Source organism: Nicotiana attenuata, chromosome 2, assembly GCF_001879085.1.
Source record: "Nicotiana attenuata strain UT chromosome 2, NIATTr2, whole genome shotgun sequence".
Taxonomy (NCBI): domain Eukaryota; kingdom Viridiplantae; phylum Streptophyta; class Magnoliopsida; order Solanales; family Solanaceae; genus Nicotiana; species Nicotiana attenuata.
Genome location: NC_031990.1, coordinates 81,803,787 through 81,822,506, shown reverse-complemented (window position 1 = coordinate 81,822,506; position 18,720 = coordinate 81,803,787). Strand labels below are relative to the sequence as shown.

Here is an 18,720-nt window from a genome sequence, read left to right as displayed (position 1 = left end):
GGTAATAGATATGAATAGTCATTGACCGGAAAAGAGTAGAACAATGAGACCTGCAACCTATATAAAACTTCTAATACTTATCATTTTAGTTGTGTACAATACTGAAATGAGATAAGTTTAAATGGAGAATGATCCGCAAGAAGCCATAGTGGATACAGGAGCATTGAATTATCATAAAATGACAGCAACCAAAGATGAAGGAAAATACACTTAGCCATAGAAGAAAATTGTCAATACCATACATGAAATTTCTGTTCTCCCCTAAACATCAACTCTCCACATGGCAACATTTGTACAATCGCGTTGATATAAACTACCTCGCCGGTCTTATATTTTTTACACCCTCCGGAGACTTGACTTCCTCTGCACAGCCATCTCGAATATTTGACATCTGAGCTTCAGCATACCTGATTTTATGTTTTAACTACACAATTTACAGTTCTCTAGCACATGTAACAACTTTATTTGCAATTTACTCCATACCTTAGAAGACATGTATGGAGCTAAAACACTAGATGTGGAAGAAAAGGAAGATAGGTAGCTCAAACTAAGCCTCAGTTAGCTGTACAACTTTCTTTCCTAAAAGACTAAGCCGGACTTGGGGACTGAGCAGCAATTCTTCTTTCTGCAAAACAGCATAACGAAATCATTTAATATCCAGTTGAAACTGATTAAAAAAGCGTATTTGAAGTTGAATAACCAATGCATTGAATGCTCCAGACAAATGCAAACAGGAAACTGCTTACCCCCAGCAGCAACTAGCTTTTCAACACGCGCGACAATATGCTTTCCGTAAGTGTATTTCTTCAGAGCATTCAAGTGAACTCTTATCCTCGACATGATCAGCTCACGTTGCTGATCGCTACAAGTTTCCAAAACTTTCTGTACAACGTAATTTGCAAACTGATCTTTCATCATAGCCTGGACAAAAAGAAGAAAAATGAGGAAACAAAATGCAAACTTTGAAACCAAACCTTCTCACACTTTAACTCTACTGGGAAATGAGAGCATGAGAAACAAGATTGTAAGAGTTTATATGGTGCACTAAATGCCACCACTATCAAAATCAAAATCACCTATCTATGTGGCTCAGTGGCTGTACTCCCAAGATGAACTCTATCCCCATGGATGCACAAATTAAAACACAAATATTACTAAGGGCAGAATTTCATGATTAAATAGCTTAACATAGACAACGCAGGGTTGAATATCATAGAAAGCTAATTAATGAAATTTGAGGAAATCCTTTTGGCATACACTTGGGTAAAATTTGTCCAGCAAAAATCTTGAGCCTCTAACTAAACGTATCAAATAATAAGTAGGTAGCGCTGTTTTCAGGCTACAATGGAGCTTGAAATGGTACAATTAATTCATTTTTTTATATTAGCAGCAGAAATGTTTTACCCAAAAGCTTTCAAGAAAAGATTTCTTCTTAGCTAACCGACATGAAGTTGTAGGTGGCTCATCCTCAAAACATTCCGTATTTGGGATACTTAATGTGGGTCAAATATAAAGTGAGATCATTGAAAATGGGCAGAACCGTAGAAGGTGGGGAGAAAGGAAGTTCCCAACATAGAAACTCATCTATCAACCAACTCCGCCATAATCCCAAGTCAGTCGAGGTAGTGCATAAGAGTCCTGTATCCATCACAAGCTCACAGTAATTCTTCAAATGTTCCAAGGCATCTCTTACTCTTGTTTTTCCAAGACAACAGTCTCAGCATCCAAAGTCTAGTGTTACAGGGTCACATCGCATATGAATTATATCTAATTAAAGGGGGGAGGAACAGGCCAGAATGTCCCAAAGCACGAGCATAATATGAATGTCAGAAAATCCAGTGGTTCTCTGCTGCCAATATGTGATTTGCTTGGAAATGGTGAATAATTAAACACATTGATATGCGACATCACCATGCATCTTTGTTCTCACATCCTTTCAAATATGTCAAGGGGAAGTCCAATAGAGAGGTTTAGATGTCATAGCTGGTGCGCTGACACGTATCATTCTTGCGATCTAGTTTGATTTAATTGAAGACTCCATAATTTCGGTTTGACATAAAGCACAGTTGCTTTAGAGGGTCTAATGACTTAAATTCAGAGGCAGGAAACCTGACTTACAGATGAAGCACGCTTGACGAATGACCGTTCAATGACCTCATCTTCCAAACACTTCTTGCTTTTCAAAAGTATGTGCCACACAATATCAGATATCAGCTATGACCATACCATCCAGGTTAACTATTAAGTCTCTTTTCTTCCAACTTCAACATTTAAAGTGACTCATAGCCTATCCAAACTTAGTCCTAATGATCTCACAGCTGTCTTAGTGATTAATCCTGAGAGGTCGCCAAGCTCTATTTACAAGGGGGAAGGAAGGAAGGAAGAAGGCAATGCTATGCTTCTCAACAGATACAGGTGAGCCAAGCAGAGGCAATGTCCTGACAAGGGACCCATCAAAAGATAATAATCATAATTTCATAAATTTTGTAGGTTTAATCATCCTATTCTGATGCTCCAAAATATCCTGACTCATGCCCGCTAAGCAAGAGTTGGCCATTTTGGCGAACCATACAAGAGGTTAAAATTAAATCTCAGCGAATGCACAAACTACATTGTTTCCATGCTATTAGGTGTATAAAAAAGATCCCTTTTTGTTTAAGATAAAGTAAAGTAGCAGGAGTAACAAATATTATGAACCCAATAACCATATCGAAATCAACACCCTGCTTAACCCAAGGCTAAAGTTTAGACAAACCTGAAGAGGCTCATTTTCATCAGTCGTACCAAGCATCTCATTCACCAGTAGCTGTCGTTCACTAGAATTACAAAAAGTTAAACACTTCTCAACAACATTAGAGGCGAACTTCTGCTGGCTCATTTGCACAATCTTCCCAGCTAGTTCCTGAATTATAATAGAGCGCTCATGCGGCTTCCCGTGCTCCAATACATGCTGCAAGTGTTGCATTTAAAACAACAAATGGAAGAAAAAGGAAAACAAGGTCGAATTATACCTCAGTATAGGAATGAAAGACATGTTTGCTAATATAGCAAAGTCTTGTTAGCACAAAGAAAAGTTTAATTGACCAAAGGAGCTTCTTCAATCACTACTGCTTTAGCAAACAAAATGGAAGGCAGCAACAAAGGAAGGTTTTTGCTGTATCAAAGAGGGTAATACCATTGCTTAATAAACTTTTTTCCAGCCAGAACATGTACTAGGTTCCCCATTTAGCATCATGTTAAGGGCAGTAGCATACATTGGCAGCACTAGAGAACCAGGTGAATGTGCATGCAGTTTGAAAGTTGATTGAATTTTTTTTGCAAATACTGTCTCAATTTTTGGTCTCTCTTTTTTTTCTTTTTTTTTGGGGGGGGAATATACTTTTAGTTCTCCAAAGAAGTTGAAATTTTGAAGGAAAAAGAAAAGAACACTTTGCAAACAAACAAAACACGCAAATTGAAAAAAATAATAGCAAAAGATTTCACTTCTCCAACCAAATGCCTTTATAATAAAATCAATGACCTCATTTTGGAATTTACAGTGACACAAAAATGTTTTCCTAGTACATCATAAAAAGCAAGACAGAGCCATCAAATAATGAAATGAAATGCGCAATATTACCATAATTCGAAAATAAGCAAAACATGTGCCCATATCAACAACAAATTCAGGAATCGTCAACTTAGATACATTTTACGAATTGCTCCACACTAGTCAAGAATACAACATGATAAAACGAACTACTAACTCATGAAAAAGAAAATGGAAATAGTTACTTCAAAATAAGACAGTCACAACCAGTATATAGATAGTGAGTATTCCATACCTGAACAACATAATTACCATACTGATCTTGTGCCAACATGCTAACAGATCCCAAGATTTCTTCCATCACTTTATTTTGGGTTTCTGGATCGCTACAGTGTTCCAATACTCTCTGACAGATGAAGGAATATTACTAAATACCAAACTGAAATTACCAACCCAAATGGATAAGACACATTACTCATCTACCTGTATTACTCGACAGCCATATGGATGGGTGGAGAGAGTAACAACTTGTCCGAAAAATGTCAAGATGACAAATTGAATGTGATCTTCTGGTACACATTCAATACATTTCTGAATGACATGATTTCCATTCTGATCTCGTACACAGCGCATGATATTACCATCAAGCTCCTCAACCATTTTGATCTTCTGGTCCACGTCGAATACTTCTATTGCCTGTATAGTGAACCAAACATTTTACCACAATTTTCAACTCAACATAACTCAAATATTGAGAAGGGAGCCCACTGGTTGGTGCTATATTTAGTGTATCAGAATAAGAACCAAAGCAAAAGATTGCATGAGCATTATTTTTCTTTTTTTGATGAAGCAAGTGTGAATGCGCATTTCTAGATTCAATTTGGTGTACCTTCTGTATGACGCGACAACCATACATTTGAAGGCTCAGTGTTAAAACGTGCCCAAAGAGCTTGCCAGCTAATTCTCTCCTCTGAGATGCCATTCCATGTTCAAAAAACTGCAAGAGAAATATGGAAATTACAATCCAATTAAAGAGAAACAGGAGATTGGAAGATCATGCACCTCAAGTACAATCTATACTCCATAGAATTACACATACCTTCTGGATTACGTAATTTCCAAAGACATCAGTCATCAAAGTAAGAGCTTGGGGGAAAATTTCCTGAAACACCATGTTTTTCTCCTCAGTGGTGGCAGTTTCCAGCTTTTGCTGAATGAATCGGCTCCCATACTGGTCGGCGCTGATCATAGATGATATATAAGTATTAGAATCGGGGCTAGTTCAAGTAGAAAAAAAAACACATAAGAGCAAGTTTACCTAAACTCAACAACGTGGCCGGCAATTTCTGAAAGTTCAAAACACCTGGTCTTGTTGCTTTTGAACTCTTCCAGTAAGGAGGATGCTAAGCTGTTTTCCATATTATCCAAGTGATATGGTCCTATGACACCTGCAGCTATGTTTCTCATTCGTCTCATATTATTATAATCACTATGCCTCATAGGACTACCAGGTCCCACTGGAGAGCCTGGGATGACAGGACTTGCTAAAGGACTTCCAGGATATGACAAGCCAACTCCAAACGCAGGATTTCCATAATAGCCATGATGACCTGAACCACCGCTTTTGTATTGAGATTTCTGAGGTAGAACATTATTACCAAGATAAGCTTTCTGAAGCAAGTCCACATACGAATTGCCGCCCATGTAGCTCCTGTCCAAGGAAGGATCATTAAGAGCAGCAACCTGCGCAACATATTCAGCTGTCAAGTACTGAAGATACATAGGGTCCACGAATGACGGCCCACCCATTTGATTTCCCATTCTGCTGAGATTATGCTCTGAGGTTGCAGCACTCAAATTAGGGATTCGAGAGTCCAATCCAGGTACAGCCATAGCTGATGCAGCAGCAGCATTTCCAAATAAAGGTGGCAAATTATAGTTGCCAAGATGGCTTGACATTGGACTGAGAGGATGACCACTTAAACCATAATTAGAAAAAGATGAATTTGGACTATCCAAATGTGGATATTGAGAAAGCACGCCACCTCCACTATTCAATCCAGATGTTGGGGATCCTTTGAGGTATGAACTATTGGAGAAAGCAGCTTGGCGGTTAGAACTATTAAGGTCTGAGCCGACAGAATATGGTACTTTTGCAGACTGAACAGTAGAAGCCATATTAAACTGTGGGGATTCAGATTGCTTCAAAAATTCATGCTGCTTCGTGTTATTCTGCCCACCTGCAAGATTGGTGAGGATAGTATTAAAACCAATGTCCTGTTCAATCTGAGAAATGATCTCATCCGACGTACCATTAGATAGATTCATGCCAGACAAAGCAGCAACAAGCTCTGAAGACTCAGTTGTGTGACCATTAAATGAATTTGGACTATTAACACTTCTCTTGTCTAAATTGACTACCCTCCCTCCACCAATAGGAGTAAGGCAAGGACTAGGAGCCCTCACAATGTGTTGGGGATCAGGAGTGGTACTTCTTGATAAAGCAGCAGCATATGAATAGGAAGCAGCCACCTCATCAGATTGGATTTGTGTGCTTGATGCAGACCTTAAAGGCTTTGAAGAAGAAAACGAAAGCTCAGCTTCTGCTGCATCACCACTTCCGTCAAAAGCATTTCGGCTAGCTGGCCGCGAAGGGTGACCAGGAGCAGGAGACACACGGCTGAAGTCATCCTGGATTAGACATGGTTTAAAACCCATCAGATGACCATGTTAAACTCTCTTTCTCACAGATTAAACGTAAAAAAAGTTACTCCTAAGACAAAATAATACTCCCTCCATTTCAATTTATGCGTCTTAGTTTGAGTGTGCACGGAGTTTAAAAAAAGTACAGAAACTTTTGAAACTTGTGGTCTTAAACTAAAGATGCGTATAATGTTACCAAAATGCCCTTGAATCTTGTGTTCTTACTAAATATAGAAAGAAGCATTCTTTTTGAAACGGTCTACAAAGGAAAGTAAGACGCATAAATTAAAACAAAAGGAGTAACAAATGAAGTGAAAAAAAAAAAGGGAGTAACAAATATCGGCCGCTTATTTTATAATTGGAAGGAAAAATTAACACTACAAAAAAAATATTATGTAAGGTGTCTATTTATTGAAACTCAAAAATGTGGAAATCCAAAATTAGAAAAGGTAAAAGAAATGCCCTTAGCAACATAACAACAGTAAATGAATCAGATGCCATGCAGTAAACAGATGTCTTGATCCATTTCATCTAAGATTATACATTGTTAGGTTCGCAAATTATTCAAAACTACCCTTTATAGAGTACAGAAACTCCGCTGAGCTGCAAAACCAGTTAGATATAACATGAAAAGAGAAATTATAGATCACACTATAGGGGATGGGAGAAGGATGGAGAACATCCGCCCAACCAGAAATTTGAAGTGAAGGTAGGACTGGGAGTCCGGACATGGGTGAATATACCCAAAAGGGAAAGAAACATTGGACTCCTCAGCTAGTAATGTTTAGACGAACACAATGAATCAACGATAGAGCTGTTTATGACTTTCTTTAAGGGGAACACACTATAAACAAATATATATTCGCAACATAAGAAATTTCTATTTTTTCCCTAGTATAGCAATTTCAGTATCTTACATTGCCTATGAACTTACTGCATTATTCAAGTATGGATATGGGTGGTCAGATTCAGCTAAAAACAATTCAAATATCTCAAGGTAGAGTAATAAAAATATATCTAAATTATGAGACATTATTTGGAAAACTTACAAGGTGTTCCAACGAGGAGAAAATATTGATTAAGAGAACCCGAGAAGGAGATAAAAGAAAAAGGACTAACATAGAAATTTCTTATATACAAGGTATTCCATTTCTTCAATTTCACCCTAGCTTTTATTTTGATTTCAAAAATCATTGTATCTTTCCCGAATTTCTCCATCGATTTTGGTCAAAGTACCCAAAATTGGTTGACCATATCAGGTAGGGATCCCACACCCACACCCACGTTGCGTCGACACGGGTGCAGCACCGAAAGTGAAGAGTCCAAGCAACTTAGATTGTCACAATATTTTGTTTTTATCATGTGATCGCATAAACCATTCTCATATATGGAACAAAAAATGCTTATTTATGTCATATATGTCCAGATGGATTGTCAATATAAAAAGTTTGAGATAGAAAGGAATAAATAAATAGAGAGAAATTAAATTCAAATTTTAAAGGTGCCCCTTTAATCATAATGCTAAAGTGTTGGCCTCGGAGATGCAGAACTGCCTCAGATCTCATCAGCTTAGCAGAGATTATTGAGCAAAATGGAGTTACGTGTCTAACAACCCATCATGTAAACAAAACGGTTTAATGGGAAGATGAATCGACTATCACCTAGCATTCATGCCACAACAATAAAATATTTCCACAATTCAAAAATGCCAAATCCAGCCAAAACACCTCAAGGAAACTTGTTGAACTTTTTTCCTTCTACACCAAACATACCATTTGGGCAGTAACATAAATGAGCTTAATTCATGAAGCATTAAATACCAATTGTTAATTGCGCCGCTTTCAAAAGCATTTAATACCAGAATCTTGGAATCTATCATCCAATAGTCATTGTTGAAATTGTAATAAATAAATAAAACACTAGATAAAGTTTGAAGCATGCACCTGGAATATTTCAGCAATGCTCTTCTTTTTACTACCTAGTCCTACTCCCGGCAAACCAATCAGACCATCACCACCCCATTCCACCGAACCCTGCAATTTATCCGTCTCATTCTCGCTCTCTGCTTTTTTCAAGTTAAATCCTGGAGGCATGGGTGACCTCCTACCATTACCATTATTATCATTCTTGTTTACGTTCCTCCTATCACCAATAGCGGAGCTCCCTCCTTGCAACCTCTGCGAAAACCGCCAATCTTCTTTGGACAAAAGTGGTGGAGGCAACCTAGGATTAAGATTTACGTTCGAGTAATAGTAAGATAAATAAGCAGGATCAGACCTAAGCTCCTCCTCAGACATGAAACCATTATTGTTAAACAATCCACCTACTGCACTCAATGAACCCTCAACAGTAGGTGGAGCTGAGCCACTTCTATACATATTCAGCTCCTTTTCGCGATCATCAGCGTCTTGTCTTCGCTGATCGTGAAGTAACATCCCAATCTCTTTCTCAAACTCATCTCCAAATGAATTTTCATTGTTCCCAATCATCGGTCTCCTACCCAATTCAGATACCATCTTCACTCACTCATTCCACAACAAATATAATCAATACCCACAAGCCTTAACAACCCAAGAAAGCTATTCAAAATCAAAACTTTGTCATATATATAAACCTTAAAAACTACAAAACCCCACGTGCACAACCTCAAAATCAAACCTTTAAGCTCATAAAAACCCAATCTTTGATCAAATAAAATAGTAGCAAGAAAACTCCATGATCAAACACCAATTATATACTCGATTCTACAACAAATATAATCAGTACCCACAAAACCTAGCAACCAAAGAAAGGTAACAGAGGCAAAACTTTATCATATAAACCTTAAAACTACAAAAACCTGCATGTATAAGCTGAAAACTGAAGCTTTGGTGTTGATAAAAATCCCATCTTTGACTAATTAAACTCCAAGAAAGTTCATTTTTCTCAACATAGAGCAGGTAAAGAAAACTGTTAGCTAATAAGAGAGGTGATGAAGGTTAAATGGGAGACAGGAGAATAAAAAATCTGGCGGCGAATCAATCCCTTTTAGGGTTTTGTTTTTTGAAGTAAGTATTAGGTAAGAAATGATTAAATGCGAAAAAAATAAAAGAGTTTTATTCCGTAGGTGTTTATATGAGCATAAAAGAGGAAAATATTCTTTAGCCTATGTTTTGAGAGCTGTACCTACTAAAACAAAGTCAATTACTTAAAAGAGTTTTAAGATGATTCGAAAATATTTATACAATTATGCCATCTAAAGATAATTTTAAATAAAATTTATGATCAAATAATAACCAGTAATATAATAAAACTATATGTTAAACATACTATTACGTAGATGTTCATACCACTTAAGTCAATTTTTATCGATTCGGTTTATATTGTTTTTATTGATTTTCATTTTTTCTCGTTATTTTTTTAAATATGAGATATACATTACCAAGTACATATTCTGGCTACTACATTCCAACATAACATTATCAAACTAATTACTTTTTGAAAAAAATATTATCTATATATTGATTAAAATTAAACTAAATTTAATGATAATAAATTTAAGGACTCGATTAAAGACAAGTTATTTTTAATATGAAACAAATTCATGACTTAGCAAACTACCAACCAAACTAGAATGTAAAGGTAGATACTAGATTATTATAAAGGCAAAAAACTAAACTACCTACTAGAAGCGCAAATTATTAATATGTACCATATAATTTTACAATAAATTTTTATAGTCGCTGTGGTTCGACTTTTTCCAACTATGTTTTTCTTAAAGCTAGAATTGAATAAATTTAATCGATTTTCAAAAATATTGATTTTCTTGTTGGTTTGATTCGATTTTTTGTTTTTTATAATTACCTATACTAACGCGATATAATATATTTTTTCATAATATAAGTTTGATCTTCATCTTTTTTTGTTAGAAGATAGGAATAAATTAAACATAACAGTGTCAACCGATTATTTTAGTTCTAACTTGGTTGGTAATCTCGTGATTTTAAATTGTATATTAAGACATTTGTTTAGTATACTTCTTTAGATTAGAAAAAAAAGAAAAGAAGAGAAATTTGTAGAGAAATAAAGTAACGTTGGTATTCATAAAGAAGAATCTGCAAAATGCCACGTCTACTCTTCAATTAGATTGGGGACTGCTCTTCTTAAAATTCTTTGTCCTTCTTGAAGGCTTTTCAAGTATTTTGGGTAACCAAGGGGTGTGGTGGAGCTCTTTCATCCTTAACCAGAGGTCTCGAGTTCAAGCCGTATGTAGTCGCCTTTGTTAGGTAGCGTTTTACCCTCCAATATGAGACTTCCCAGCGCGAATCCGGATTTAGTCGGGCCCCAATGTGGATATCGGACACCGGATGGGAAATCAAAAAAAAGTATTTTGGGTAAATATCTCGTACTTAGTGCGTGTCTGGACATAAGAATGTAAAATTTCAAAAAAAGGTGAAATACTTTTTCAAGTAAAAATGGTATTTAAAATTAGAATTGTGTTTGGACATGAATATAATTTTGGGTTATTTTTTAAGTTTTGTGAGTAATATGAGTGAAAATTTTAAAAATAATTTTTTGGAGTTCTTCCAATTTTCGAAAATTTTCAAAATTCATCTTCAAGTGAAAATTGAAAATTTTATAGCCAAACACTGATTTCGAAAAAAGTGACAAAGTTTCAAAAAAAGTAAAAAAATTCTTATGTCCAAACGGGCTGTTATTGTCTTTTATTTGGAAAAAGGATCTGACCAACGGAATGCGAGGTGCAATGATTGAATATTTTAGCTTTTAATCAAAGATTTCGAGTTCAAATAATAATAAAATATTGGTATGAAATATTTTACTTCTTCTAATATTTACGTGTTCGTATTAATCAGTCAATAAATATTTAAAATTGGATTTTTCTTTTTTGTTATGGTAATGCAATACAACAGGTCGGAAAGTAAATTATTTCAAATGATGAAAATAATTTTTATTTTATGTGAAGTTTATGAAAACGGATAAGTAGACCATATTCATACTCTTTTTACCATCGAAATATAAGGTAAAATGATGTTCTAGTTATAATAATGAAGAATCTTTTTGATCGGAAGCATTTGACCTCTTTTAGTAAGGGATCTAGTAGGCTGAGAGTGAGGTCGTGAAACATAGGGACACTGACGGGTAAGTCTATAGAGTTAGGGAAGATTCTTCATAAGAGGGGGATTAATGTAGCTTGTGTTCAGGAGACTAGATGGAAGGGTACGAGGGCACAGGATGTTAACGGGTTTAAGCTATGGTATTCAGGAGGAGCAGCGGGCAAGAACGGGGTAGGTATTTTAGTTGATAGGGATCTTAGGGAGATGGTGGTGAATGTTAGGAGGGTGAACGATAGGCTAATGACTATTAAGCTAGTGGTTGGTGGGGTCACTTTTAACGTGATTAGCGCTTACGCGCCTCGGGTGGGCTTGGGCTTGGAGGTTAAAAGGCGCTTCTGGGATGATTTGGATGAAGTTGTGCGTGGTATTCCACACTCTAAGAAGCTCGTCATTGGAGGTGATTTTAATGGCCATATTGGGGTGACTGCTAGAGGTTATGACGAGGTGCATGGCGGGTTCAGTTTCGGAGATAGGAATGAGGGCGGTACCTCTTTGCCAGATTTTGTTAAAGCTTTGACCTGGTGTTAGCTAATTCGTGTTTCCAGAAGAGGGAGGAAAACTTGGTCACTTTCCGGAGTAAGGTTGCCAGGACTCAGATTGATTACCTTTTTCTTAGGAGGGGTGATAGGGGCCTGTGCACTGATTGCAAGGTTATCCCGAGTGAGTGTCCATCGACGCAACATAGACTCCTGGTAATGGACTTAGAGGTCAAGAGAGTAAGGAAGATGTTTGCTCAAAAGTTATTACAAAACTTACGAGTATAAAACAATATAAATAAATCACGGGATAATCATAGCAAATCGTAATAATCCGTTGGACCCAATGAAAGAAACGAAAATAAGTACTCAGGAACAAGGGTAGAAGCATTAGAAACCTTTATTGATAATATTTGTTTGGTCTGCCTCTCCATGGAGAGGTTCAGAACCTTACCATGGTATTTTCTCTTCCCATAAGAGGGGTATCTTTTCTTGTTTCTCTCTCCTCTCACTAGTGGTGAAGAAGCAGCCCCCTTTCTAGGGTCCCTTCTCTTGGTATTTATAGTTGTGGGCTTCATGAGCTGTCAATAAGTGGCCGTGACCACGTTGAGATCTCGCCTTTATAGTGGCGGATAGGCCAGGGCCTTTGTTGACCGAGCCAGGGGCGGGTTGAACGTCGTTAATTATTAGTGGTCGTGCCACTAATTAATCGTGAATTAACTTGAAACGGGATTAGCCTCGTTAATTATCGTGGGGTAGGATTCTGACCCATACAGTTAGTCCATCCGCTTATCGAGGTCGTGTTTCGGCCGAGCTCGATGAGCGGACTTCATCGATTGTGATTTGAAAACAACTCGAATAAGGGGGTCGACTTATTGGCGGCGGTGGCCTTAGTCGTTTACACGTTGGAGATGGTCGTAGCCTTCCGTACATTAAAGATGGCCGTAGCCTTTCATATGTTAAGGTTGGCCGTAGCCTTTCATATGTTAAGGATGGACGTAGCCTTTCATATGTTGGAGATGGCCGTAGCCTTTCATATATTGGAGGTGGCCGTAGCCTTCATATATTGAGGATGGCCGTAACCTTTCATACATTGAGGATGGCCGTAGCCTTTCATACATTGAGGATGGTCGTAGCCTTTCCTATACTGAGGATGGCCGTTGATTTCATACATTGAAGATGGTCGTAGCTTTTCATATATTGGAGATGGCCGTATCCTTTCGCATATTGGAGATGGCCGTGGGGAATGAGTATGCGCCGGGTATGTATTTGGTCAAGTCCAAAATTTTAACGGCGTACGGCTCATTCTTTCAGTGTTCGCAGGTAGTGGCGATTGTTCCGACGGTGGTATGCTGGCGGATGGCTGAGAAGCCGCTTTGCGGAGCTCGTCATAATGACGATTGCTACGACAGAATCGAACCGTTTTACGGTTGGTCGTGCAGTTAATGATGGCTATTGGGTTTCGCAAAAGCCATTTATGTTGCCTATAAAGGTGGGTTGAGGCATTTATTTCTCATATCTTCATTGTTCATCTGAGAGAGAAATTCTGAGGAAACTTTTTCGTTTCGCTAGTTCATCTTCTCTTTGCTTACCTTTGATTGTGACAACATTTGTCCTCAGCAGATCAACAATGGCAGTCGGTTGTTCCCCCGGTGCTCCTCCGGTAGATTTTCCGGTAGTTGAAGGGCCATCTCCGGCAATGGGAACAGACGGAGTCCGGCGAAATTCCGTCGGTTGACGAGGTGGTTCCTCGGCCAGGAGGTCTGGCGATTGATTTCACCGTTGATGGTGGAGAGGAACCGGTGGATGAAGCCCCGTTGATGGGGGAGATCGGGATAGCCCGATTGCGGGAACAGGGGGTCGTTCCTACCCATGCAGACATCGTTCTTGCTAGAAGCGAGGAGAGGGTTCACACCGACCGCAGGGGATACTGCGTTTTTTACGCCTACCCTTTCAGGTTGGGGTTCAAGATCCCGCTCCCAACGCTGGTGTGGATTTCTGCCGTTATTACGGGGTGTGCCCGGTTCAGCTCACTCCTTCCCTCTACAAATTGTTGGCGATGTTCATCAAGTACGCGGAATTGGCCCGTAGGGAGGTCACGCTGCAGCATGTGCTGAGTCTCTACGCTCCCCAGAGAGTCCACGGCACCATGATTCAGGCGTGCCCTCGTGGGTCGAAGGGCCTGGTCATGAGATTGGATGACGAGGTCGACCCTCGCCCTTTCGAGCCCTTCTTTTACATCAGGACCAAGCACCTGGTGGCGGATGCTACTGGGTTCCCAGAGGCTTGGAACCATGCACGTAAGTTCTTTAGTGGTTGAATTCCATTTTCTTTCTCTCTTTATGGTTTGTGATCATGGGCGTTAACTCGTGTCTTTTTTGTAGCCGACAGGTCGCCGCCGCCCCCATTGTCTTGGATACGTGAGTGGGTCGAGGCCGTACTCCCCCATACGAGGGGGATACGTACGTGGGCGTCTTTCTGGGAGAGGCATGGCCGTAGGGCCGCGGCAAGTAAAAACTCTATTCATTAACCTTGTTTTCTTGTGATTAGGGAGGGCACGCCGCGTCAGGGCCCCTCAGCTGGCCTTCCGTCGGCCTGGTGCAGTTGCTCGGCTTACTGCAGCGCCGGTGTCGCGCTCAACACCGAGGGCGGCATCAGTCGAGTCTTCAGCGGTTTCTTCTCCATCACGGACCCTACTTCGGGACGAGGGGCCATCGGGGGTTGTGGGCCCTAGAGCGGAGTCGTCATCAGATGGGGAGGAGGAGAGGCCGTTGATAAGGCGTAGGGTCGCGTTCGCGCGGGGGTTGCCCCGGTTGGCTTAGGCCGTGATGATACCGTCGCTTCGATGGCTCAATTGGTGGTTCCAGTTGCTGAGACGGGAGGTAGTTCCTCAGCGACTGCTAATGTGGGTGAGGATGAGTCCGACTTGGATCCCGTCGACGTTCGTATGTTCCAGGAAGGCTCCACCAACTCAGCGGTGCGCACAGAGGGGCGATTATCGAGGTTCCCACGGAATTGAACTTGTTGCTCCAAGGTGAAAACTTGGTGTCGCAGTTCGAGCCGCTATGCTCGGAGGCCGAGAATGCATCGCTGAGGGGCGTTACGGATGTCGGGCTGATGAATGAAGTAGCCGTGATGGGCTTGAGGGTATGTACTGTTACGTCGGTTCACTTCTTCTTTGCCTTAGGTTTATTCTTTGCCCAGGTCCGCTCGGGGATATTTTTGCGGGCGTTGGAGAAGTATCGTCGCAACCGAGATCAGTGCCGAGAGTTGCGGGGGCGCGTGAGGAATGATTCTCGTAGCCGGGCCTTGGTCGAAGAACTGGCGAGACGGGAGGTTCAGATGCAGCAAGCACTTGACAGGACGAGTGCTCTCGAGGAGCAGCTCCGCCGAAAGGATGAGGAGCTCGAGGCGGTAAAGAGGGCTGCAGCTGAGTGCGAGCTCCGGGGCTAGGTGAAGGCGGCGGAGGTCACTGTGGCATGGAGCGGGAAAGTGACCACGTTGGAGGATGAAGTCGCGGCATTGAAGCTTCAAGTGAGGGATGCCTCGTCGAGGGCCGGGGCGTTGAAGGAAGCTATCCGCATGCACGAATCCCAACGGACGTTGGAAAGGGATGCTGCGGCCTTTAGAGATGCAAGTCTCGAGGAGGGGATTGGTGTTTTTGAGCAGGATGCCCAGGTCATGGCGGACCGAATCACAGCCTTGGAAGAAGAGAATCAGCGGCTACGGGATCAAGCCGCTTCTTCCAGCCAGGCTCGAGAACTTTGGGTCTTTGCCGAGGCCCAACGTAATGTATATAAGAGTTTGTGGGAGGCTGGCGTTGTGACCGAAGCTGCTTTTGAGGGGGCGCGTCAGAAGGCTCGTGAGGCCCGTGCCGACTGCGGTTTTGACGCGGCAACGCCTGAGGCTGACGCTGGTGCAGACGGCACCGAGTAACAAGGATACTCATTTTTTCTTGTCTTGTTCGCCGCTTGGCGTTTAGTTGTTTCTTGTTTTGTTTTTTTTTATTTCTTGTATTGATCGGCCTTGGCCGGGTGTAAGCGGGGATGACCCGCAATTTGACTTTTTAAATATATAAATTTTCTTTTCTATTGCCTGCCTTGTGCTTGTTTTGTGTCACTGTTTTTCTTTCGTTCTTTAGCGTTTTTGTTGCGCTTTATGTTGAACGTCGGCGTTGACGGTCCTAGTCGAATTTAGATCGACGACTTTAGTCGTGATAGAATCAACGGCCTTAGCCATGAAGGCAACTTCGACTGTCGTCGGGTCGTTTACCCACCGCAATCAAACCTAGGTCGACCGTTGGCGGCGATGGCCTTAGCCATAATATAGTTGATGGCCTTGCTTTTTCAACTTGGTGCGGGCGAGTCTTAGCCGTTATTTGGCGATAGCGGCGCTTAGCCTTAGTCCCAGTTCGGACGCGGTCGAACTACCGGTCGTGATAGTAAAAAATGCGGCCTCGTAGTTTGACCGGGGCCGAACTTTATGTGGCACGAATCTTAATACGAGTTGGGAGAACTTACTTGAATGGCGAGGGTGTTTATCCTGCGCTTCGATTTGTTGGAGGTCGGGCTTTGCTTTCACAGATGAAGGCGTTTGGCCTGAGTCTCAGTTCAACTGTGGTTGAACTTGCTAAAGTTGAGGACGAAGGCGTCCATCCTTATAGTTCGAGCGAGGTCGAGCTCGTTGGATTTAATGATGAAGGCACATAGCCTGAGTCCCAGTTCGACTGTTGTTGGGCTTCGTTAAATTTGGTGGCGAAGACACGTAGCCTGTCTTGGTTCAACCGTGGTTGAACTTGTTGGTGAAGGCGCATAGCCTGATTTGGTTCAACCGTAGTTGGATTTGTAGATGAAGGCGCGTAGCCTGAGTCCGGGTTCAATCGTAGTTGAACTTGTTTGTGAAGGCGCATAGCCTGATTTGGTTCAACCGTAGTTGGATTTGTTGATGAAGGCGCGTAGCCTGAGTCCCGGTTCAACCGTAGTTGAACTTGTTGGCGAAGGCGCGGAGCCTGAGTCGGTTCAACCGTAGTTGAATTTGTTGGTGAAGGCGTGTAGCCTGAGTCCCGGTTCAACCGTAGTTGAACTTGTTTGTGAAGGCGCATAGCGTTGGATTGTTGAAAGGCGCGTAGCCTGAGTCCCGGTTCAACCGTAGTTGAACTCGTTGGTGAAGGCGCATAGCCTGTCTTGATTCAACCGTAGTTGAATTTTTGGCGAAGGCACGTAGCCTGAGTCCCGGTTCAATCGTAGTTGAACTCGTTGGTGAAGGCGCATAGCCTGTCTTGATTCAACCGTAGTTGAATTTTTGGCGAAGGCACGTAGCCTGAGTCCCGGTTCAACGGTAGTTGAACTCGTTGGTGAAGGCGCATAGCCTGTCTTGATTCAACCGTAGTTGAATTTTTGGCGAAGGCGCGTAGCCTGTCTTGATTCAACCGTAGTTGAATTTTTGGCGAAGGCACGTAGCCTGAGTCCCGGTTCAACCGTAGTTGAACTCGTTGGTGAAGGCGCATAGCCTGTCTTGATTCAACCTTAGTTGAATTTTTGGCGAAGGCACGTAGCCTGAGTCCCGGTTCAACCGTAGTTGAATTTTTGGCGAAGGCACGTAGCCTGGTCCCGGTTCAACCGTAGTTGAACTCGTTGGTGAAGGCGCATAGCCTGTCTTGATTCAACCGTAGTTGAATTTTTGGCGAAGGCACGTAGCCTGAGTCCCGGTTCAACGGGTAGTTGAACTCGTTGGTGAAGGCGCATAGCCTGTCTTGATTCAACCGTAGTTGAATTTTTGGCGAAGGCGCGTAGCCTGTCTTGATTCAACCGTAGTTGAATTTTTGGCGAAGGCACGTAGCCTGAGTCCCGGTTCAACCGTAGTTGAACTCGTTGGTGAAGGCGCATAGCCTGACTTGGTTCAACCGTAGTTGGACTTATTGGTGAAGGCGCATAGCCTGACTTGGTTCAACCGTGGTTGAACTTGTTGGCGAAGGCGCGTAGCCTGAGTCCCGGTTCAACCGTAGTTGAACTCGTTGGTGAAGGCGCATAGCCTGTCTTGATTCAACCGTAGTTGAATTTTTGGCGAAGGCACGTAGCCTGAGTCCCGGTTCAACCGTAGTTGAACTCGTTGGCGAAGGCGCATAGCCTGTCTCGGTTCAACCGTAGTTGAATTTTTGGCGAAGGCACGTAGCCTGAGTCCCGGTTCAACCGTAGTTGAACTCGTTGGTGAAGGCGCATAGCCTGTCTCGGTTCAACCGTAGTTGAACTCGTTGGTGAAGGCGCATAGCCTGTCTCGGTTCAACCGTAGTTGAATTTTTGGCGAATGCGCATAGCCTGTCTTGATTCAATCGTAGTTGAATTTTTGGCGAAGGCACATAGCCTGAGTCCCGGTTCAACCGTAGTTGAACTCGTTGGTGAAGGCGCATAGCCTGTCTTGATTCAACCGTAGTTGAATTTTTGGCGAAGGCACGTAGCCTGAGTCCCGGTTCAACCGTAGTTGAACTCGTTGGCGAAGGCACGTAGCCTGAATCCCATATTGTGGCTATCGAGTGCTGGAACTCGTTTTGGGATTCGAGACCTTGAGCGGCTTACCTATTGTCTTCCTAACCAGGGTATATAGGCAGTCTTGAGGCGAATCTCGGCTCGAGATATCTCCGTGCCGGTTTCCGACCGGAGTTCGTATGCCTTACAGAGACCTCCCCTGAGGAATGGAGGGGGCCTTTTCTTCTTGTTTGCACTATCTGAGATTGGAGAGAGAGTGAGGACTTAGATCTTGATTTGAGATCTTCGAGCTCCCCTTCGAGTTTGGCGCTTCTTTTCTTTTGGTCCAGGGAAGAACTACGCGATTTTGCTATGAAATCCCCACAGACGGCGCCAAATTGTTTGCTCAAAAAATGTTACACATCTTACGAGTACAA

At 41.8% G+C, this 18,720-nt stretch overlaps 1 protein-coding gene across 2 annotated transcripts; it reads right to left on the bottom strand.

Annotated features, from left to right (window-relative positions):
• LOC109213848 (pumilio homolog 2-like) lies at nucleotides 150–9,307 on the bottom strand. 2 transcript variants are annotated; one of them, XM_019377692.1, is made up of 10 exons: nucleotides 8,176–9,306; nucleotides 5,842–6,220; nucleotides 4,848–5,769; nucleotides 4,629–4,770; nucleotides 4,419–4,526; nucleotides 4,013–4,225; nucleotides 3,825–3,935; nucleotides 2,756–2,950; nucleotides 747–921; nucleotides 150–625 (listed from the first exon to the last, which is right to left on the bottom strand). In XM_019377692.1, exons 1-10 carry the CDS (start codon nucleotides 8,746–8,748, stop codon nucleotides 588–590), a joined length of 2,856 nt encoding a protein of 951 aa, XP_019233237.1. In that variant the 5' UTR covers nucleotides 8,749–9,306; the 3' UTR covers nucleotides 150–587. The 2 variants fall into 2 exon arrangements, with proteins under 2 accessions (XP_019233237.1, XP_019233233.1); XM_019377688.1 differs by having other exon boundaries at nucleotides 4,848–6,220; nucleotides 8,176–9,307.

What these genes read in the sequence shown, in the direction of transcription:
- LOC109213848 (XM_019377688.1), bottom strand. Translation starts at nt 8,748, where the DNA reads ATGGTATCTGAATTGGGTAGGAGACCGATGATTGGGAACAATGAAAAT. An exon ending in GGCCACGTTGTTGAGTTTAG is followed by an intron (nt 4,771 to 4,847) that starts GTAAACTTGCTC and finishes ATCTATGATCAG; the next exon opens with CGCCGACCAGTATGGGAGCC. An exon ending in ATGGCTGTCGAGTAATACAG is followed by an intron (nt 3,936 to 4,012) that starts GTAGATGAGTAA and finishes TTCATCTGTCAG; the next exon opens with AGAGTATTGGAACACTGTAG.